The sequence below is a fragment of the Cavia porcellus genome, unplaced genomic scaffold (assembly GCF_034190915.1).
Source record: "Cavia porcellus strain 051 isolate PalLab524CR breed Dunkin Hartley unplaced genomic scaffold, mCavPor4.1 scaffold_6, whole genome shotgun sequence".
Taxonomy (NCBI): domain Eukaryota; kingdom Metazoa; phylum Chordata; class Mammalia; order Rodentia; family Caviidae; genus Cavia; species Cavia porcellus.
Window position 1 is genome coordinate 90,329,414 of NW_026947489.1, and position 13,714 is coordinate 90,343,127.

The window sequence follows — 13,714 nt, forward strand, 5'->3', positions numbered from 1 at the left end:
TACATTTTTTTTAAAAAAATTAATTAGAATTCAAGTATTTTAAATTGTCTTTACTCTTTTAGATACAGCAAAGAATTGAGTATAAAATGGTTTGTACATTTTGTTATTCTAATTTCTGGCACTCTCACTTCATTTTTTAAAAACTTTTCCCTTCTTCTCTTTTACTTTCTAATTTCATTTTTTCTGCCTTAATTTCCTTCCTTACTTTAAATCAATTTTAAAAACTCAATTCTAAGGTCATGGATTTAGCTCAGCGACAAGCGCGAGGTCATAAGTTCAATCCCTGGTACCAGAACAAAACAAAAATGAAAACTCAATTCTGTCTTGCCTAATTGTGGGTCTTTCTTACTGTAGGTGTGAAAAAATATTTATCAATTTCAAAGGCGAGCTGAAATCTAGGTCTACAGTTGTTTGTTATCGTATTGTGGTCGTATTTTTTCTTTAAAAGCCTGTGGTGGGGAGCTGAGGGTGAAGCTCTTACCTAGCAGGACCTGGGTCTGGTCCCCAGCACCTCCAAACCAAGACAGCAGCAGCCCAGGCTCGGGGAGCAGGGGCCGCCCTGCAGCTCGTGTCAGCAGCGCTGCTGGCCCAGCTGCCAGCGCGCAGTGCCCACAGCCTGCCTGCTGTCCTTCTGGCTGTGCTTCCAGTGAGCCCTAAATTCTAGCGAGGCCGAGTGGGATACTGACCTGTGTCAGGAATGTGTAGGGTGGTCCCCCCTGCCCCGTCTGATTTTTCCTTCAATGGAAGTGACCTTTGCTGCCTTTATTTCTGCCCATCTAGACCCTACCTGCCCTTCAGAGTGCCCGGAGGTATGTTCTTCATGACATTTCCCCGGGCGTTGCCGCTGTCGCTGTGTGTGGTTCTCTCTCTCCCTGAGCTTTTGATGGCTTCCTGCTTCTGTTGCCAACTAGCTCAGTGGGTGCTGATGAGTGTGGCCTTCCAGGGAGTGAGAAGAGCTTCACTTGGCGAGTGTGTTTTCCTCACAAAAAGGAAGGAAGGCAGAAGCCACTGCGAGAGCAGCAGTGCCCTGCCACAGCACACACACATGCCACGCCGTGCGTCCTTCCCTGGCCAGCTCCTGGGAGGTTCTGTGGGTGTACAGCGCCTGCCACATCCTCCTCCGGTCTCTTCAGGCTCCGTGCAGCCCACTCCTCGGACGGACGATCCGTGCTGTGATTCCTCTGCTCCAGCAGCACCGACCAGCAGTGCTGTGGGCCAGGAGCGGAGAGAGACCAGGGAGCCAGATGTAGGGCAAGAGCGCCTTCCACCTTTCGAGGACTGGTCCCACGATGGTCTTTGAGAAGGACCAGGAAGGCACTTGGGCACACACTTTAATGGGGAAAAGCCTGTTGAATTTGTAAAAAATTAACAAAACTTTTCAGGGAACAAAATTGTTTCCTTGTTTGTGCCAGGTATGGTGGCAAATGCCTGTAATCCTAGCACTCAGGAGACCGGGGCAGTACTGCTGCAGGTTTGAAGCCAGCCTGAACCCACAGTGAGCTCAAGGCCAGCCTGAACTGCGTAGTAAAACTCTGTCTCAAAAAGCCGATAAATAAGTAAATCTTGCTATATATTCCAGGATGGCCTTGAACTTACTATTAGCCCAAACGGATTGCAAACTCATTGTGATCCTCCTGCCTCTGCCTCCCAAATGTGGAGATTACCTGTGTGTATTACCACACCTGGCATGTTTTTCTTAAAACTATATTTTTTCCCAACAGTTGGTCAAGTTTTTACAGACCCTGACCTTGTTGCTTCTCAGTTTACACATTCTCGCAGCATACTATTTTTTGTGTCCCCAGTTTGCATACAGTAATTATAGGGTGTCACTAAGGAAGACAAGACCTCCTTTATTGGGAATTTGTGTTATGGTGTAGTGGAAAGTGGCCCACAAGAATAGATGTGTGTGAACTGTTTCATTGCCACTCAAGAGAAGAGCGTGAGCCTTTCTGACAGAGTGAGCAGCTGCGGAGCCAGGAGGGCTGTCCTTTACCTGTGCCTCCCTCCCTTCAAGTGTCAGAGTGCAGCTGTCCACTGGTGAGAGCCCGAAAGGGCTACATGACGCCGACCTCCCTGAATCGCGGGTGGTAGGTGATGGGCAGCGGCGGGCCCTGAGGGCCTAAATAGAGTTTTGGTTTTGTAAAATCATTTATTGTCTTCTTAGGAGCTTTTTAAATTTTCTGGAAAGAATAAAGGGAAAATCATCACAAAACTCAAGGCAAAAGGTGCCCAAATACAACAAAAAACTAAAATGTGGACGGGGGGCCCAGGGGCGCCTGTGAGCCCTTAGACCAGACCAGCTGGTGCTAGGTCGTGGCTCTTGATGAGTCTGTGAGTTTTTCAGGGTGCATAGGGTTGGGATGTCACCTTCAGGTACCTGGGGGAACGTGTCTGTGTGCTTACCTGTCAGATAAAAAGGAACAAAGTTCTTTCTTAAGTCTTTAAAAGAAAGGGTAACCTTATTTGTTATCAACCAATTTGTTACAGAATTCCTTTTTGAATTCAATGTTTTATATTTCTGATTTTTCAACCTTTCATGTAGTGATTCTGCTGAGACCAAGGCATTAGCATGTGTCCTAGGAGGTCACACGTGTGCAGGACCCCGGGGCTGGACTGTGTGGCAGCACTGCCACTCCCGGGCTCAGTGGATTGCAGGAGGAAGGCTTTTTCTCAAGTTGTCTCAGTGGCAGGGAGCCTGCTTTTGTCATTGCTCAGTGACCCAGGATGATGGGACAGGCACATTGTTGTACGTTAGCAGTGAGACACAGCAGCTCTTAGCTTCCCGCAGGCAGCACTACCTGTGCCAGGGCCAACTAGATGGCACCTCTGTCACCATCTGTCTTTTTGGTTGTCACACTGTGCTGTGCTCTCCCTTAAATGTAAAACATACTCACTTGAGCCTCACTATCCTCAAAGCCCAGGACCCCAACTGCCGGGCATGGTGGCACACACCCCTGTAATCCTAGCATGCGGTAGGCTGAGGCAGGAGGATTGTTGGTAATTCCAGACCAGCCTGGGCTACAAGTGAGCTCAGGGCTAGCCTGAACTGTATAGAGACTGTCTAAAAAGACAAAAAACAAAACAACAACAACAACAAAAAAGCAGAACTGTGAGCCCAGGTTATGCAGGAGCACAGTGCCCGGTGGGCTCCTTGTGGGATGATTCTCTTCCCACACCAGAGACTTGTGAGAGTCTGACAAATGACCCAGTGCCCCCAGCATAACCAGCAACACGGCAGTAAGCAGGGACCATCTCATAATAGTAAACACTGCCTGAAGGGGCAGGAGGAGGACACAGCTGTCTCGCTCCTCTGGGGAGCGGAGGTGCAGGGTGGGCCGCTCCCTCCCAGGTTTCCCCCTCCACCTCTCCTTCTGCTTCTCCTCTTCCTCCCAAGACAAAGGCACGTTTCTGCTGCACCGGTGCGTGTGCTTCTCCAGAAGCCTCCCATGCTGCACAACCGAGCCATATCTTCCTCCTCTATAAAATACAAGCGGCATGTCTGCTTAGATGTCACGGGAAGCACGGTGGCACCCATTGCCACTCCATTCTAAAATGCCAGTGAAGTGAGAGTGACTTTAAACAAGAACAAACCACCAGATCGAAGAAAGTGGGGGAGACGGTAGAAGAGGTGATGCAGCAGAGATGAGGGAGGTCTGTGGACCGCGGGCGCTGGCTGTCCGAGTTTGGCACAGCTGTGCTGGGCCGGTCGGGAGAGCTGCTGCAGACAGGCTGCGAGGCAGTGCGCCTTAAGCCCAGAGGTGACGCCGCTGGAGAGTGGAAGGAAAAGTCAGGACCCATCAGTGGATTCGCGTGGGAAAATAGAGGGGAGCACTCCCAGGGGCCGGGGAGAGCGCCAAGACACATGGGCACCGCGGCTTGTAAAACTGGGTGCTCTTTCAGTGATTCATTTAAAAGAGTTTAGAAATGAACCCCAAGGTTCTGTCGTGAGTGTTAAATAGAAATCCTGAGTACTGAGAGGCTTCAGGTCCTGAGCACTCCGCAGGGGTCCAGTAAGTGCCCGCTTCCTGCCTGGGGTCTGAGGGAGGGCCCTGCCTGCAGCAGTGCTGGTGAGTCAGCAGTTCGGGGCTGGCTCAGCGGCAGCAGGGGAGTCACCAAGCAGCCGTGCGCCCTTCTCGCTGGTTTGGTTTTTTTTAATGGATGGCTTTTTTTTTCTTGGAACTATATCAGTGTGATGGTTTCTGTTTCTCAGAATTTTGCTTTCTGTGCCACAGACACAGAGTCACCTAGTTGAGTAGATCCTGTGAGATACATGTAAAAATACTTGACACCTTTGAAGTTGCAAGTTAATTCTTTTTTTTTTTTTGATACTGGGAATCTGACTCGGGACCTTGTGCTTGCCAGGTAGGCACTGTGCTGCCGAGCTACATGTCCCCAGCCCTGAAGTTACTTTAATAAGCCTGAAAACAGCCCTTTCTCATGTCCAGCTTACAGATGAGCAGAGGCTAAGGGCCATCTGCGCCCCCTCTGTAGCTAGGCCAGTTTTCTGCTTTGTCTCCTGTGCCTATCCCGCCACCCCCTGCGTCCTGTGGGCTTGGGCAGTGGCTAAGGTCACTGCACTGAAAGCAGGGCTGGCGGACAAAACTCTTGTGTGCTTCAAAATGTGTTGTGCTACCTCACTGTCTGTGCCATGCAGACAGAGACCTCAGACTGGCCACCTCGGGGTTGTTGCCTGCAGGGCGATGAATGCCACTCAGTGTCAGGTGATTCCTTCTTCACTGAGTGTAACGTGCGCCAGTGCTGTGTGTAGCCTGCGGGTGTCTTGTGAGCTGTCATAGAATTTTCATCTTAACAGAAATGTTCGTGGGTTCATGTCAGCCATGACAATAACGGCTTGGCCCAGCCGTGGCAGCGGCGCGATGCCTTGTGCATGTACACAGTGTGTACACAGCCTTCAGCTGCGTTTGTACTGGCCAACACCCCCGATAGACGCGTGCCGTAAGAAGGAGACAGGAGCCTGACTCTGTCCTTTTCCTTTCTCTGTAGGTGAGAGCTCCGAGGCCCTTGCAGCTCTCCCCTGAAGGAGGTCCTGGTGCTGCGCCCTTGCCGTAATGCCGGACCCATCCCGCTGACACTGTGGGACTGTGACACAGACAGAACTGCACAAAGGTTCCAGCCATATCTGTTTGTCACTTGAGCAATGTTCTGTGGATGGGAAAGATCCGAGTCTTATTACCTTATTGGAAATCCATTTCTCTAGTCCAAACTGCTTAGTGGATTGGGCCACTGACCAATGAGCCACCCAGCCGGTTCCAGTCAGGAACTGGCAGAAAACTCTGCTGTGCATGTAGCAGGGATGGCACAAGAAGACAGCCGTCGCGGTCCAGTGCCACCCGCCTTTTACCACGGTGCCAACCAAGAACTCGACCTGTCCACCAAAGTGTACAAGAGGGAATCTGGGAGTCCCTACTCTGTGCTTGTGGACACCACGGTGAGCAAGCCGCATCTCCACGAGGCAGAGGAGCAGCCGTATTTCAGGGAGGCAAGAGCAGCGTCTGACGTGCACACTGTCAAGGAAGACCGGGAGAATTCTGATGACACGGAGGAGGAGGAGGAAGAGGAGGAGGAGGAGGAAGAGGTCTCTTACAAAAGGGAGCAGATCATAGTGGAGGTAAACCTTAATAATCAAACGTTAAATGTGTCTAAAGGGGAAAAGGGTGTCTCTTCTCAGTCCAAAGAGACTCCTGTGCTTAAGACGAGCAGTGAGGAGGAAGAGGAAGAGAGTGAGGAAGAGGCCACAGATGACAGCAATGATTATGGAGAGAACGAGAGGCAGAAGAAAAAGGAGAAGATAGTGGAGAAAGTCAGCGTCACCCAAAGGCGACCGCGGAGAGCTGCCTCCGCAGCCGCGGCTGCCGCTTCCCCTTCTCCCAGAGCCACGAGAGGGCGTAGGAAGAGCGTAGAGCCGCCTAAGCGTAAGAAGCGGGCGGCCAAAGAGCCCAAGGCGCCGGCCCAGAAAGCTAAGTGTGAAGAGAAAGAGACTCTGAGCTGTGAGAAGTGCCCGCGGGTGTTTAACACACGCTGGTACCTGGAGAAGCACATGAACGTCACTCACAGGCGCATGCAGATCTGTGATAAGTGTGGCAAGAAGTTTGTCCTGGAAAGTGAGCTGTCCCTCCACCAGCAAACAGACTGTGAAAAAAACATCCAGGTAGGTCTCCCCACCGAGAGGGCACGCTTTGCAGCATAGAGCCTGGCCATTGGGATTCGTCTGATTCTGCCCAGGAGAATACATGCTAGAAGCTCGAGGGACAGAGTTCACCAGTTTGTCCTTTCAGAGGCTCCTGCCTGGTCTGTCCAAAGCCAAGGCTTACCCTGGCGTTTGCAGAGCATTACTGTACAGTCACTGAAGCTGGACTAGTGGGAGCCCAGGGGACCTGGTAGAGGTGATTGACCAGGACATGCGGGCAGCAGCAGCTTTGCACTGAGATTCGCTGTTGTAGGACGCGTGATAGAATTCATGCCAGGAGACCCAAGTGAGAGGCAGGGGTAGAGAAAGGCTCCTTTCTGTCTAAAAGGGTGCCAGAGTCTAGTGCAGCTGATGGACAGAGCCATCAGGAGCCAGAGCGGTCGAAGTGGAAGACCTCCAGGAGTGAGTGTGCTTTGCCATGGAGTGCTGACTACACTAAATTTGTCAAGAGGCTGAGCCCAGTGCAAACGGTAACCAAGGCTGGGCTGAGCAAGGATGTTGCCCGCTGGGCGGGCAGTAAGGTTCCCTCTGCCCCCCACAGTGTTGTTAAGGCCACCAGGCTGGTGAGCGGAGTGCTGCCTGGGATGGGTGAGAGCCCTGCACTGGGTCAATTGTGGCTGGTGGGGAGGAAGGGGCTGTTACGTGCGTGTACGGCTGTGTGCATGTGCACGCATTGACAGAAGGTAAGTGTGTTTATGTCTGCGTAAGATCTGCGCAGTGGAAATGCTGTGTGCCATATTTAACCTCCCTTTAAAGGATAAAATGTAGCAGGGCTGGGATTTAGCTTAGTGGTGTAAGCGCCTGCATTGCAAGCATGCAGTCATGAGTTCGATCCCTGGTACCGAAAAAAAAAAAAGAAAAAAGAAAAAAGAAATCAAGGACACAGCGTCTTTGTTTTTTGGAGTATTGCTAATATTGGTGGTTAATTTTAATTTTTGCTTTTCTTCTGTTGCTTTGAGTCATCCTTGAAATCATTACCTTGCTTTAAAGAGCTTTAACACACACACACACACACACACACACACACACACACACACTCTCCCTTTGTTAAAATGCTGCCGAGCGCGATGGACATCCTGAGCTACATAGCGAGACTGGCTCAAAAAAGTGAAAACAAAAATATAAACAAAAAACCCTCACTGCCTTTGATGTGTGGGCAGTGACTGGAGCTTGCCAGGGGCAAGCAGGCCGGGTCACAGCACCCTTCTTGACTGGGGCAGGGAGGAGGTGGCGCGGTGCTGCTCCCTAGAGGCCGCCCCGGGATCCAGTACTGAAAAGAGGCTTCTGGTCTTCATCTATATACAGGGTGGTTTTGGTGTTTTTTTTTTTAAACTTAAATTTGTACTACATGCAGAAAATATTTAAGAAATCCTTTTTTTTTTTCCGCCTGCGCACCGTTCCTCCTGGTGTTTAAACTCGGGCTAATGTTCTGTGGGTTCCATCCAATGCAGTCCTGCCCGTTCCTGGAGAACACTAGACCTTGTCCCGATGCCCCATACACCAGCAGGAAGCATGGTGCGGAGCGACAGTGGGTCCCAGTCCTTCCCATGGGCCGTGTCAGTCTGTCCAGTGAGGAGTCAGTGACCATGGAGGCCACACCGAAGGCTTTCCTCGTGTGGCAGACTCTTGATGGTCACTAAGAACTTTTGGGTATTCTGCTTTAACCACAAATATTTACTTTGATAATTCCTGCCTGGTTGTCCTGGTTGTGACTGCAGTGTGACTCGTGGTCCGATAGATGTGTGAGGGGAAGACCCGGGCAGGCTGCAGTGGAGAGTGGGCTGGCGGTTAGGGCTGTGCCACCACTGCCACCGCCACCGCCACCGCCGTGGGGAAGGAATCTGGGAGCACACAGTAAAGCTTCAGTCTTGCGCTAATGATGGTCCCAGGTACATTTGCTAAGAGATAAAAACATCTTTTCTACTCGCACAGGTCTGTGACAATGACTGCAGGTTGTCCTGTCTGGTGTGAGGCCGGGGATGTAGCTCAGCAGCATAAGCGCCTGCCTGGCAAGTTCGAGGTCAAAACAAACAGGAAAAATGTGCTTGTGTTCTCCCGTAAACACCTGCTGACTGCATGGTGGCCCAGCGTGGAGAGGCTGTGCTCGATAATCCATGTATTAAGTAAACTTGGGCTTCTTCCATAGGAGTGGGGCTGTGCGATGCCAGCAGCCACCTGTTTGCTAAGAGTGAAACCTTCACCACGTCTTGGTTCTTGCCACTGTTTTCACACTCCCGAAGGTGTTGCTTTCTAGACCCAGGGGAGAGTGGCGCTTGTCTGGGTTCCAGCTTTGCCCAGCTGGATGGTGTTCTGTAGCCCCATGCATAAAGGTTATTTCTGTTTGTCCTGTTCAGTGTGTTTCCTGTAACAAGTCATTCAAGAAGCTCTGGTCCCTCCATGAACATATCAAGATCGTCCATGGATACGCAGAAAAGAAATTTGCTTGTGAAATCTGTGAGAAGAAGTTCTACACCATGGCGCATGTGCGGAAGCACATGGTTGGTGAGTCCCCCTCCCCCACCACCTTCCTCCTCCTCCAGGGTTCCTGTGTGCTGGGCAGGGCTGGACACGCAACGCTGCTGTGCTTTACTGTGCTTTACTAGTGTCATGTGGAGAGAGGCCTCAGCCGACATGTGTCCCCCCGCCCTGTCCTCCTGGTTGAGTGTGCATGCATTTTGTGTTGCAGCGCACACGAAAGACATGCCATTCACGTGTGAGACCTGCGGGAAGTCTTTCAAGCGCAGCATGTCCCTCAAGGTGCATTCCCTACAGCACTCGGGGGAGAAGCCCTTCAGATGCGAGGTAAGGGGTGCTGCACGTGCCTCCCGCTGAGCATGGTATGTGTGTGCGTGTGTGCGTGTGTGTGTGTGCGTGCACATGTGTGCACGCGACCCATCTCATGGCTGGTTCTCTAGGGTGACTCAGGCCGAGTGTGGCCCAGTGACAGTTATGGAGGAAATGTCCCTTTTATCCACAACTCCGCTGCAGAAACAGCGCAGATGGCAGCCAACATTGCAGGTTCTGTTTGGGGTGTAGACAGACCTGCAGCAGAGACCGTGTCAGGGCGGGTGCAAGGGACTTCTGTGCGTGGCACCCAGCCCTCGCCACTGTGTCCCCTGCAGAACTGTGACGAGCGGTTCCAGTACAAGTACCAGCTGCGCTCACACATGAGCATTCACATCGGGCACAAGCAGTTCATGTGCCAGTGGTGTGGCAAGGACTTCAACATGAAGCAGTACTTCGACGAGCACATGAAGACGCACACGGGTAAGGGCTGCGGGCGCTGGGTCTAGCATCTCATGGGAAACTCTACTCTGAGTAAACCTGACACAAGAAGAGAGCTTTATAGTGCTGAAAAGTTTGGCTTTCGTAGCCCCCCGTTTTTACAAGGGTTACTTGTTGTGAATTCCTTCTATCTGTGGTGACTTCAAGATCATGGGTCCTTACTTAGGTCCAGGAACTGCTGAACTTTTGTTTCACGTGTATGCATTCACTGTTTTTCTAAATGTTCTGGGCCTTTTAAAGATGGAGGACACTGCCTTAAATAGAACACTCAGCCAGGTGGTGATGCATGCCTGTAATTCCAGCACTCAGGAGGCTGAGGCAAGAGGATTGCCACAAGTTTGAGGCTACTCTGGGCTATATAGTGAGTCTAGGCCAGTCTGAACCAAATGGTGAGACCCTGTCTCAGTCAATCAATCAATCAATCAATCAATCAGTATGAACACTTTCAATGTGCCTTTGCTGGGCATGGAGGCACACACCAGTAATTTCAGCACTCAGGAGGCTGAGGCAGGAGGATGATCACAAGTTTGAGAGCAGCCTGGGCTACACAGTGAGTTCAACCTTGATTACTTAGTGAGACCTTGTCTCAAAGCCTGAGTGACACACTATCTCAAAAAACAAAACAAAACAAAAGAGTGCCTGAGAGGGTCCAGAGGGAGAATTGCCTTGGAGAAGAAAAGCAGGGTTCGCACTGAGAGGTGGGAGGATATCGGGCATCAAGGCTGCCATGGGGTTCACACGCATTATGGAGCTATCTTTGTAGTCAAAAGTGACGCAGCTTGTCTAGAGACACTGATCAGCCATCCGAGGGGGTTTCCTCTGGTGTGTAAACGGGTGCGCTCACCGTCAGGAGCTCACCCCGTGTGTGCACATTGGGCTGGGCCGGGTGCCGTGGGACCCAGGGGGAGGCCTGGTTTCCACTCCCTCACGGAGCCCGTGGACTGATGCACGTTCACGGATCAGTGACAGCCCACAAGTGTCTCCATGCCTGTCGTCGCCAGGTGCTGCCCCAGCACTTGCCCTTTGTGCTGCAGCAGCCAGATAGGCAGGTGGGCGCCTCGGTTCCCAGGAGGGCTGGAGATGACTCACACGGGGATCCTGGGTTTGATCCCCAGCACCACAGGAAAAAATGGCTTATTTCAGCTGAGGAAACCGAGGCTCTGAGATGAAATGGCCTGTCCAGGGCAGCCTGCCCGCAGACCACACACACGGTGACCACTTCTGCGCAGCAGGTCAGGCAGCGGGGGGGCTGTCCAGGAGCTGGGAGAGTGAGATGCCCCACCCCAGGGCCTGGCTGTGGGCTCCAGACTTGCCGGTGTGCTCAGCAGACCAAGGCCGGGGGGCAGCTGGGGACCCAGAGCCATCAATTGCTCTGAGAGCGACAGGTGCTTCAGGACTTGGAGTCCTCCCTGGCTGGCAGGTCTTTGCCAGGGAAAGTCTGTGTTAGGAGCTGAATCAGAACGAGGGGACTGTTGGGGACAGAGAGTTAGAGCAGGGAATAAAAGCTCCACCAACTGGGAGACCACAGTGGGAATTAGGTACTGCCGAGAAAACGTTTGAAGTCAGGCGAGGACGTGACGCTGAGCAGAAGGGACGAGCCAGTTTCAGAGTTCAGAGCCAGGGAGACGCATGTCGCAGCAGGAACACCCAAAGTCTGGTGAACAAGGCCACCGGGGGCACCGGCCTGGGCTTGGGCTGGGTCCACAGAGCTGCTCGGCAGGCAAGGGCCAGAGGCTGGGCAAGGCCTGCCGGTGGGGTCAGGTGTGAACTGGGGGTGCGGATGCAGGGGCAGGGCAGGAGGTGAGGAGACCGTGGAGTGGGACTGGCAAGGACCAGATCACAAGGGAGCCCTGAAGCCGTGGAAGGCCTCTGGGACGTGAAGACTGTGTGTATGTGCATGTGTGTGTGTGTTGTAATAAGCAGATTGTGGCCAGTGCTCTTTTCTCCCCCAGAGCGGGGACTGAAACCTGGAGCCCAGGTGCTGAGCTGCACTCTCTACCTTTTTGAGCCAAGTTTTCCCCAAGTCGCTAAATTGCCTGGCCTGGGCTCCTCCCACCTCAGCCTCCCTCGTGTTGGAGCGCAGCTGTGTGCTACTGGCTGCTGTCCGCAGGGTAGAGCAGGGGAGCAGGACGGAGAGGGCCAGGCCAGCCAGGTGGGTACTGCAGCCCGGTGAGCAGCGCCTGGAAGCCCTGACCGAGCAGCTGCAGCTGACATGAGGGACGAACTGAGATGTGGCACAGGCCATGGGCTTCCTGCCGTTTTCTAGGGCAGGCTGGAGAGAGGGGCAGGTTTAATGTGATTTTATGTTTGCTGGTTCTGAGGCAGCTGTGGGGCACGCCTAACAGAGAGGTGGGGTGCAGCCTGGAGGACAGCTTTAGAGCCCTGGAGGGGAGTCCTGGCTCCCTGGATCTGTGCGCTTCCTGAGATGCCTGGCGCCACTGTGCTGTGGGCCGGGAGTGCTCCTGCCTGGGGACAGTGCGGGATGCCGGCGGATCGCCGTCCTGCCCTCTGCTGCCGTCCCTGCAGTCCGTCTTTTCATCCAGCTCATTTTCTTCAAGCTCTGCACCACACCCGCCTCACAGCGAGGGCTTCACCTCCTATGAGGCAGAGCCCCAGACCTGGCCATGCGTGGGCCTTTCCCATCCCCTGGACTGGCTTGGCTTCCCAGCTCATCCTTCTACAGACTGACAGGCGCTGAGCTCCGGTGCTGTCTTTGTTCTTCCTTGGTCCAGCCTTGTTATCTTCTTACTGCTAGGGCTCAGGACCTAGACACACAGTGAGGAGCTGAGGCCTGATGACCCACAGGAGCCAGAGGCAGGCGGGTGGGCTCGGGGCTCTGCCTATGAAGGAACGGAGCGGGAGGGAGGCTCAGCAGGGGGTTGACAGGCTGTGCAGCAGTGGGGGCCAACTGTCACCTGCATCGTGACTTGTGTGGGCAGGTCTGACTGACTGGGGGCATCCTGTGGCTGATGATGTAGAGCCTCTTTATAGGGGACTCACAAGACGTGACCAGAATTCAGCACTGGAGGTGAGCACAGGTTAGAGGCTTATCATCACCGACTGCACAGGCAGTGAGCACGCTGGACCTCCCACGCACAGGGGGTCAGGTGGGAGTCAGGTGGGAGCCAGGCTAGAAACTCGAAGGTCAGGGCTACTGTGTGAAAAGTGCCAGCTTAGGAGTACCGAGGGGCGGAGGCTGTGGGTCTATAATTGGTTATCAAGCAGGGCTGCTGTTAACACACTTTGTTGTTCCAGAAAATAGATCAGCATTAAAAATAAGATAATGCCTGGGATTTAGCTTAGCAGCATAAGCACCTGCTTGGCAAGTATGAGGTTGTGAGTTCGATCCCTGGTACCAAAAAACAAAAAATAAGGTAAAAACTGAGTCAGATGTGGTGGCACACCCCTGAAATTCCAGCACGGAGGAGCCTGAGGCAGGAGGATCTCCATGAGTTCAAGGCTGGCCTGAACTACATAGCAAGATCCTGCTAAAAATAAATAGTAAAAATCACCCATAATCTCATTATCTAAAGATAATGATTGCTATCATTTGTCATATTGTGCCCATATCATTCCTATGCACATTTTAAAGGTGGATACATTTTATAATTTATTTACTAGTTTATAGATAATCTTTATAGGTTGTCGATGTCCGCTCCCGGCCGGCAGGAAGGACACACGACAAAGTCTGGTAGTGGACAACCTTTTCTTTTTATTTTCCTTCTCCGTACAGCCTGCCCTGGGTTCTCCCAGCTGAAGCCTCCTCTGGTCCGCTCCCCGCGGCTCCTTTTGTGCTTCAGTCTGCCCCAAAGCCTCTACCGGTCCGCTCTCCGCGGCTCCTTTTGGGCTTTTACTTCTGGGCTTCTACCTGGCTTCTTCTTCCGCCCAGGGGTGGCACCGGTATATATACGGGTACAGTGTCCAATCATGTTAAAGTAAGCAAGGCAAGCTGATTGGCTAACATCATCAGTTGCCAGGCAGACTATATTGTTGAGCGGGTTGTTTACGCGGTAAGCAGGAAACTAACATATTCGATGGGAGGGGTAATCTACCTCAGGCTTTGCTCTTTACCACAGGCCGCACGTCCGCCGCGCAAGGCGAGCTATCACAGACGCGGCTCCCAACAATAGGTTATAGATTTTCATATTAATAATTCCATTTCTGTACTTTACGTTTTTAGTGACATTGTCCATTAGATGTCTATACTGTAATTGATTTATG

General features: G+C 52.4%; 1 protein-coding gene across 3 annotated transcripts in view; it reads left to right on the plus strand.

Annotated features, from left to right (window-relative positions):
• Znf652 (zinc finger protein 652) overlaps positions 1-13,714 on the plus strand; it is a 53,982-nt gene that overhangs the window by 31,951 nt on the left and 8,317 nt on the right. For all 3 annotated transcript variants that reach the window (XM_063251380.1, XM_013149546.2, XM_003467046.5), the window contains exons 2-5: positions 5,005-6,169; positions 8,563-8,710; positions 8,895-9,010; positions 9,331-9,475. In XM_063251380.1, the coding sequence (XP_063107450.1) occupies positions 5,252-6,169; positions 8,563-8,710; positions 8,895-9,010; positions 9,331-9,475 (1,327 nt within the window). In that variant the 5' untranslated portion in view covers positions 5,005-5,251. The remainder of the gene's footprint in view (positions 1-5,004; positions 6,170-8,562; positions 8,711-8,894; positions 9,011-9,330; positions 9,476-13,714) is intronic.